The 9,084-nt window shown below is 46.6% G+C and overlaps 1 protein-coding gene across 1 annotated transcript in view; it reads left to right on the top strand.

Moving 5' to 3' along the window:
* Nucleotides 1-7,499, top strand: part of LOC106000945 (bile salt sulfotransferase-like) — an 18,107-nt gene extending 10,608 nt beyond the window's left edge. Inside the window, exons 2-6 of the mRNA XM_013036159.1 lie at nt 1,607-1,818; nt 3,241-3,367; nt 3,855-3,949; nt 5,459-5,636; nt 7,334-7,499. Of these exons, the coding sequence (XP_012891613.1) occupies nt 1,607-1,818; nt 3,241-3,367; nt 3,855-3,949; nt 5,459-5,636; nt 7,334-7,446 (725 nt within the window). The 3' untranslated portion in view covers nt 7,447-7,499. The remainder of the gene's footprint in view (nt 1-1,606; nt 1,819-3,240; nt 3,368-3,854; nt 3,950-5,458; nt 5,637-7,333) is intronic.
* The last annotated feature ends 1,585 nt before the right edge of the window (nt 7,500-9,084 follow it).

Raw genomic sequence — 9,084 nt, 5'->3', positions numbered from 1 at the left:
CCGAGCTCGTCAGCTCCTTCTCAAGCCGCCCAGATACAGAGCTATTACGCGTAATAGTACAGACGCTGCGCGGAGACAAACACCAGACAGACAGAAACAAAGCTTACCTCCTGGTGGGTCGGAGCTGGAGTGGGTCAGGGGGCAATCCCGGACGAGCCCCCAAGATGAAAGACCCCCGACTTCGGGTATCTCCCAAATCAGGATCTCCCTGCCCCAAGCACCAGTCAGACGACACCAGATGCAAAGGCAAGAGGATTTTATTTGGGCATGCCCAGGTTCCCAGGTGCACGTGACCTCAAGATCCGCAAGGTTCGGGTCAGTGTCTGGGAACCCCGAGTAGTCCCGGGGATGGTCCTTTTATGGGACCCCTCTGTCCGTTACAGGAGTGCCCGTGCTTTTTCAGCCAGTAAATTTAAAGTGTTACAACCTGGTCTGCACGCAGGCAGCCAATCCTTTTAAAACAAATCATATGTTTTGGCCAATCACTGTTCGAGGGGGCCCCTCAGTGTACGTGCCAAGTAGTGTGTCTCTGGCCCTTGGTATGAGGAAGTGACCTTTGTCCCAGTCAGCACCTGTCGTTCGCTCACACCAGGGGGCTGACTGCGGGGTGGGATTAGTTAGTAGGGTGTGGACTTATTGATTAACTGGTAAGGTTAGTTATCAAAGGGGGAGTGTGGGGGTAATATAATTTTCTTAGCAAAGCATGTTACAGAAGCCAGAAATAGCTTGGTTAGATACAAAACTCTGTTCCCCTACAAAGAGGCTCAGGGCCTGGTTGGTTGGGGAGGGGGTCTTTCAGTTGACATCTTTCTCCTCCGTCCCCCCAGTTCTGGGGCTTGAGCCCAGGGCCTGGACACTGTCCCTAAGCTTCTTTTGCTCAAGGTAACACTCTAAAACTTGAGCCACAATGTCATGGACATCTTTTAGATATATTGTAACATTTTTCATTTAGTATATGCCAAACACTTTTCAATTGTTTATTTTTGTGGTGGATGCAGTACTGGGATTTAAACTCAGGGCCTTGTACTTGCTCAGCTTGCTTATTCAGCTGACTCTCTACTACTTGAGCCATATCTCCAGCACCTCTTCTTATTCTTATATGTTCATTGTTATTAATAAGGTGTTGTACAGAAGGCTTTCCATTTCATAGGTCAGGCACAGAGTACATTTGGCTTTTGAGCACGGGTCCAGGCCCTGAGTTCAATAAGAAGAATATTCATTGTGGGGAATAGTTGGGAACTGGCAGAACAGGCTGTAATGGGGAGTGGGGGCCTCGAGGGGAGGAGCACCAGACACTGGGATGGGGAGGAGCCAGCATGGAGTACTCAATGAAAGGAAAATGCTCTGAGAATCAGGAGCCAGGAGCAGTGCCAGGGCAGGAGTTCAAGCCCTAGGAGAGGCACATATGCATATACATGTGTGCGCGCACGTGCACACACACACACACACACACACACACACACATGAATATGGACATTACATGATCCAAGATTATATGCCAGATAAAGTCTATATTGGTAAGGTTTGTGTTATGTATCTTTTACCATCATGGTCTTTATACAATTCAGATAGAAATGAGTGACCTTCATTTTCCTTCTGTCTCCAGGAACCAACTGGGTGATTGAGATCCTGTGTCTCATTCACAGCAAGGGGAATCCCGAGTGGATCCGCTCTGTGCCTATCTGGGATCGCTCCCCATGGATCGAGACCAAAGATGGATTCCAAACCATAAAAGAAAGGAAGGAGGGTCCCCCCCTCATCACCTCCCACCTCCCCATCCAAATCTTCCCCAAGTCTTTCTTCAATTCCAAGGCCAAGGTCAGGGCTCAGTGCTCAATAACTGCTACATCAATGCTTTTTTGTGTGTGTGTGCCTGTGCTGGGGCTTCAACTCAGGGCCTGGGCCCTGTTCCTGAGCTTTTCTGCTCAAGGTTAGAGCTCTGCCACTTGAGCTCAGCTTCTTGGTTTTGTTGGTTATTTGGAGACTACATGTCTTGCAGAAGCTCCTGCTTGGCTTAGCTTTGAACTGGAATACTCAGATCTTAGCCTCCTGAGTAGCTAGCATGACAAGGATGAGCCATGTTTCCAGGCTCAACTGATGCTCTTGAATCTTGAATTCTCAAACATATAGACCTAGAGATGAGGCCAAGCTGTGTTGGCCTTTAGCAGTTTTCCATGGCCCTGAAGTTGTGCTCATCTGCTGAGAGACCTCAGACCAGTGCAGATGGGCCTTCACAGATGACCTGGGTGCCAGAATCTTCAAAACCACCATTTAAGCTCAACCAGAACTCACATCTCCTTTATACACAAATGCTTGCCTGTCTGTTCTTTGAGCTTCATACCATCAAAAGTGAATACGTGCCAGGCACCAGTGGCTCATGCCTGTCATCATGGCTACTCAGGAGACTGAGATCTGAGGATCACGGTTCAACTCCAGCCCAGGTTGGAAAGTCCGTGAAACTCTTATATCCAATAAACCAGAAGAAAACCAGAAATGGCACTGTGGCTCACGTCGCAGAGCACTAGCCTTGAGCTGAAGAGCTGAAGGACAGCACCCAGGCCCAGAGTTCAAGCCCCACGACCAGAAATATAAAGCGAATATGTTACCTGTGCACCATGGCTCACACCTATAATTTTGGCTAGCTGCTCAGGAGGTTGAGAACTGAGGGTTGTAGTTTGAAGTCAGCTTAGGTGTGAAATTCTATGAGACTCCAATTAACCACAAGAAAACCAGAAATGGGGCTGTGGCTCCAAGTGGTAGAGTGAGCAAAAGAAGCTCAGGGACAGCGTCCAGGACCAGAATAAAATCCCCATGATCGACCAAGAACAAAGGAAAATGTGAATAAATAAGCCAGACACCAATGGCTAATAGCGGTCGCCCTAGTTACTCAGGAGGAGGATGTCTGAGGATTGGAGTTCAAATCCAACCTGGGCAGAAAAGTCCAAAAATCTCTTATCTCCAAGGAACCACCACCAACCTAGCAATGGAGCTATGGCTCCAAGTGGTAGAGTGCCAGCTTTGAGAGAACAAGCCCAGAGACAGTGCCCAGTCCATGAGTTCAAGCCTTAGGACTGGTATGAACAAGAAAAGCAATTAGTGTTCTAATTAAGACAATGAGCAGACAGATGGCTTATCCTTTGATATGGATCCTATCATATAGAACAAGGATATGGAGAGATCAAGGCCTTGAATGTAGGAAAGATGGTAATGATTTTTAGTTTTTGCCTTTCTCCCTTTAAGGTGATCTACGTCATCAGAAATCCGAAGGATGTCCTTGTGTCTGGCTATTATTACTCAGCTGGAGCAACGTACTTGAAGAATCCACAGTCTCTGCAGCAGTATTATGAGTGTTTCATTGAAGGCAACGGTGAGTGGCTTGTGAAGTGAAGGGATATAAACAGTGTATGTATATGTATGTGTGTATGTGTGTGTGTGTGTGTGTGTGTGTGTGTATGTGTGTGCACCAGCACGTGCGTACTGTTCCTGGGGCATGAACTCTGGCCCTGGGCACTTTCCCTTATTTTTTCACTCAAGGCTAGGGCTCTATTGCTGGTGACCCTCAGCTCCACTTCCATCTTTTTAGTGATTAATTGGGTATAAGCTTGTCAAGGACTTCCTTTCCTTGACTGCCTTAAAACAGAGCTTCAGATCTCAGCCTCCTGAGTAGCTCCAATGACAGGTGTAAGCTACTGGTGCCCAGCTAAATATGATATTTTAATTGGCAAATATGCACAAGATTTTTGCCAGTTATACCTGAGAGAAGCTGACAGAGACAAGGGGAAATGTGTGGAGAATATAGACCACATCTGGATGTCCAGGAGTTGATTATTTGCCTCTTGTTACCCACCCTGCAGTACAGTTCGGATCATGGTTTGCACATGTCCAGGGCTGGATGTCCATGAGGGAGAGGGAGAACATGCTGGTGCTCAGTTACGAGGAGCTGAAGAAGGTAATGATCCATTTTCCCTGCACCCCACCCCACTGCCCCCTCACTAACACACATCTCTCCTTCTTCCTAGACTCCATTCCACTGGTCAGACTACACAATACCAGCTACTCCGGAAGATGGCATCTGTGGATTACAGTTCAAAGCCAGCCTGGGCAGCAAAGTCCATGAGACTCTTATTTCCAATGAACCACCAAGGAGCCATAGTGGAGCTATGGCTCAAGTGGTAGAGCTAGCTTTGAGCACAAAGGCTCAAGATAGTATGCACACACTGAGTTCAACCATACAACAGACACACACAACTCTCTCTCACACACAGCCATTAACAAAAATCTGTGTTGTTCAGAAATCAGCTGTGGTTCACTGTAGTACCTGGTGTATTGATCTTCCTGTGGATAACTGTCAAATTATCACTTGATCACTGTCCAAATGCCTTGCTCTAGGTCTGGAACATCTCCAGCCTCTGTGCTCTGGTTGTGCTTGGATCAAATCCTTCCAGTCTTCCTTCCTATCCTGCTCTCATTCCTCCCTCCCTGTGCCAGAGTCTGCCAGCAATGAACGGGAATCCTGATTCAGGAGGCAAGGATGATAAAAAAAAGACACAAGACAAAGGATGGGGTGGGGAGGTTTGCAGCTCAAGACTGCAGCACCGTTGATTTTTAGTTTCCTCCTATATATACTGTTAGAAGTCAAGAAGTTGCATAAGGTTACTATAGTCTAGAAAAACAAGGATGTCGCGACCGCCTCGACCCGCAAGGATGACGCGACAACAGGTTCTTCTTTCAGGCGGTTTATTCAGGACCTTGTTTACAGCTTCTTTTCTCCTACTTCTCTCCTGCCCACTTTTTCCTTCTTCTTCCTGTTTCTCCTTGTTTCTCCTTCCCATCCGCCCCCGCGCTCCGGTTATAAGCCTCCTGGATGGCCAATCCTGAAGCGCCATGTGGCATATACCGATAGGGCTGCAAACACGGAAGCAAACTAGGAGCCAAGTCACAGCCATATAAGGAGTTGTTTTTTACAGAGAGCACTCGTCACTGGGAAGACAGAAGGCGGGAGCCCGTGCCATCTTAGGTCGCAGCCGTACCACGCGGCCCTGCCATTTTAGCTACAATGTTGCTTTTGCAGCCGTCTTTGGTCGCATCTGTCGCAACTCCCACAGCTCTCCACACAAGGAATCTTTAGCCTTAGTAAAAACAGAGTGCAAATTAACATGAAAAGGTAAACTGGTTAAATATAAAACAGACTCTACAGACATCCTAAAACAATCCGGGGTACCTAGTGTTTTTTAAGTAAGCCAGTTTTTGTATGTGCCTTAGAGTAAGCACAAGGGTTCAGATGACTTTTCCTGTTGAGCTGTACCGTCTGTGCCCTACATCCCTGCTCCCAGCTCAGCCTCTGACACACGAGTCTGTCTTGGAGCTTGGCTGTCTGTCTCTTCTTGTCCTCCCTCCAAAGCTCCCTCGTTCTGAGAGCCGCTCTGTGTTCTCCTTGTCCTGCTTTTCCTTCTTGCAGGACACAAGGAGCACTGTGGAGAAGATCTGTCAGTTCCTGGGCAAGAAGTTGAACCCCGAAGAGCTGGAGTTGGTCTTGGAGAACAGCTCCTTCCAGGCCATGAAGGAAAACACAATGTCCAATTTCAGCCTGCTGAGAGGGGATTACTTTTCTCCTGGATTCTTAATTACCAGGAAAGGTGTGGAATCGCTCACTGTGGCTTAAACATCTGTCAGAGATCAGGAAGGGAATTCTTGACACATTATTGTTTTATGAGTATGGCTTTATAGTTTATTTTTTTTAGTGTGTGTTAGTCCTAGGGCTTGAACTCAGTGCTTGGGTAGTGTTTAATTTTTTTTTTAATTTTGAAGGCTGGTGCTATGGTACTTGAGCCATACTCCATTTCTGGCTTTTGCATGGTTCCTTGGAGATAGAGTCTCACAGTCTTCCCTTCAAACCTGACCCTCCAATCTCAACCTTTTGACATGCCAGGATAATAGATGTAAGCCCACCAGGACCCAGTGGGTTTTATGTGTTTATTAGTCATTTTTATTTCTTCATATCGGAATAGCTTTTTTTAATTCAATTACTACATTGAAATCCTCTGTTTCTGCTAGGCCTGTGTTTCTTAACTTTGGTGTCTTCACTGTTGCCTGTGTGTTTGTTTAGCTTTATTGTGCTCCATTTGCACTTCTGTTTTCCTGTTTGGCCATTGCCTGTTCTAATGCATCTCCCTGATCTCGGAATCCTCGTGTTCTTTTCTTTTTCTTTTTTTCTTTTCTCTTTTTTCCTTCCTTCCTTCCTTCCTTCTTTTCTTTCTTTCTTTCTTTCTTTCTTTCTCTCTTTCTCTCTTCTTTCTTTCTTTCTTTCTTTCTTTCTTTCTTTCTTTCTTTCTTTCTTTCTTTCTTTCTTTCTTTCTTTCTTTCTTTCTTTCTTTCTTTCTTTCTTTCTTTCTTTCTTTCTTTCTTTCTTTCTTTCTTTTTTGCCAGTCCTGGGGCTTGAACTCATTGCCTGAGCACTGTCCCACAGCTTCTGTTTCTCTTTTTTTTTTTTCTCAAGGCTAGCACTCTACCACTTGAGCCACAGCCACTTCCAGCTTTTTCTGTGTATGTGGAACTGAGGAATAAAACCCTGGGCTGTATGCATGCTAGGCAAGCATATACAACTAAGTCACATTCCCAGCATGTCCTTGCCCCCCGTCCCTGTTCTGTCTTGTTTGGTTCTCTCTATGGAGGCATTTTCCTCATTGTTTTTAGGGCTGGACAACACCAAATCCATCATTTAATTCATTGATATTCTGGTGACGTTCTTGCTTGGCCTCCTGCCGATGGCTCACGACTGTAATCCCAGCTACTCAGGGAGTTGGAATCTGAGGATCATGGTCCAAAGCCCCAGAGGCAGGAAAATTCTATGAGACTCTTATCTGCAATTCACCAGCAAAAATCCAGAAGTGGAGCTGTGACACAAATGGCAGAGTACCAGCCTTGAGGAAAAAAGCTCAGAGATAGCCCCCAGGCCCAGGAATGGCACACCCCCATGCACCTGTACATATGGGCATGTGCACATGCGTGTACACACACACAAATGTAAGGGAACACCACACCAACGCCACACACTGACACTCATGTGCACGCCACACATGGGTAGGCACACACCCTTACACACCCACATGTGTACACACATGTGCACTCAGGCAGGCACAAGCACACAGGCATGAGTGTACACACACACACACACACACACACACACACACACACAGAGTTCTTGACAATTCTCCCCTCTGGGCTCCAGAGTCCTCCACAGTTGCCCAGCAGGGATGGGACAGGGAGGGAGCCTTAGGCTGGGCCCTCTGTGTGCTGGCCCCCTCTGACTGCAGCATTTCTCCCTGGCTTCCAGGCATAACAGGGGACTGGAAGAACCACTTCACCGTTGCCCAGGCTGAAGCCTTTGAGAAAATATTCCAGGAGAAGATGGCGGGACTTCCTGCGGAGCTGTTCCTATGGGACTAAGTCCAGACTTCCCCCTGTGTCTGTGGAGAAGAAGATTTGTGTCTCCTTGGGGTCAGGGCATAGACTGTCACTTCATTCTGATGGTTAGAATGTTCACGCTGTACATTTGATTCCTTGCTCAATACAAATCTCCATGGTGTCACCCTTGCATTTATATCATCGAAGCTATTTGGAAATCTTTCAAAGCCAGGCACCAATGGTTACCTACGTTTATCAGAAGGCTGAGAAATGAGGACCCAGGGTCAAAGCCAACCAGTCAGGAAAGTCTGTGAGCCTGTTATCTTCAATGAATTAGCATTCACGTGCTCGCGCTCGTACACACACATACATCATTCCACTGATGTTACTTTAGGTGTTTGTTGCTTCACAAACTTGGCCAGGCTAGGACAAAGATAGGAAGTCTGAGAAACTCTCCCTGCCCCCAGGAGCCTGAGAAGCTATGGAGATCCATGATACCAGGGTCATGCCTGAGATCCTAGAGTGGAGAGAGATCCTGGGGTCAACGGAGGACATTGGAAGAAAAACACATTGCATGCTGTGGGCAATGAGTTCTGGGGGATATTAGCTGGTTGGTCTTAGGACCTTGAGTCAGAAGTCCAGTCTCACCCCTTTGCAATAGTGATGTCCACGTCAATTCTCAAAATAAATAATTGTAAAATTAAAACCATTAAAAAAAAATGCTGCTCCCAAGCCTGCTTCCTTCTATTTCCTCTTGCAGTTCAGGTTCCCTGCCACGAACTGAAAATCAGATGAGCACAGATTGGCCTTGAATCAGTTCACAGTGGCCCAGAATAAACCACATTGCGTTTTTCTTTATCTTTATACCCGTTTCATAAACAAAGGGAACAAGTTAATGATTGGACACCACCAAGTTTGAGAACCCAACTCTGCCACTCTTTCCACAATGACAGTGGCCTGGGAACAGAGCCAGGCACGCAGGGCTCTGCCATAGAGTCTCAGCAGACTGACCTGCTTGGGAGCTGAGGGCAGGGATGGAAAGCACTTCTTGTGTGTGTGTGTGTGTGTGTGTGTGTGTGTGCGTGTGTGTGTGTGTGTGTGTGTGTCCTGGCTCAGATCTTGCTCTTGGGCTTCTGCTCTGTTGTGCAAATGATGGATTTGGGCCAACGTGGTGTGGAAGGCACTCAGCTTGGGTTTTTTTTATTGTGAGAATACTGTACAGAGGGAGTTACAATTACATGGGCAAGATAACGAGCACATTTCTGTTTTTTTTTTAATTTTATTTGTGAACATACTGTACAGAGGGGTTACAATTACATGGGCAGGATAATGCGTACATTTCTTACCAAGCATTACAGCCTCCACCTTTTGTTTACCCTTCACATCACTTCCCAGCCTCCCCCCTCCCCCCAATCCCAATCCTTCTCCTTCCCCCCTTCCCCCTCTCCCCCCCCACTGACGTTTTAAAGCTCGTTTTAGACATGACAACTTGTACTTCTCATTGTTGCAACAGGTCCACCAGTATCTTTAAACAACTGGTTTTTCCCCATCTCCTCCTCAAGTTATACTGACATCAAATGTAGTGAAAGCAGGGGTTATACTGTGGGGGAGGGACATACAAAGCAACAAAGAGATAATCTTATAAATGCATTAGAAACACATGCATGAAAGAAAAAAACA

Source organism: Dipodomys ordii, unplaced genomic scaffold, assembly GCF_000151885.1.
Source record: "Dipodomys ordii isolate 6190 unplaced genomic scaffold, Dord_2.0 Scaffold250, whole genome shotgun sequence".
In the NCBI taxonomy this organism is placed as follows: Eukaryota; Metazoa; Chordata; class Mammalia; order Rodentia; family Heteromyidae; genus Dipodomys; species Dipodomys ordii.
The sequence above is the reverse complement of the archived record's forward strand: the minus strand, read 5'-3'. Positions and strand labels throughout refer to the sequence as shown.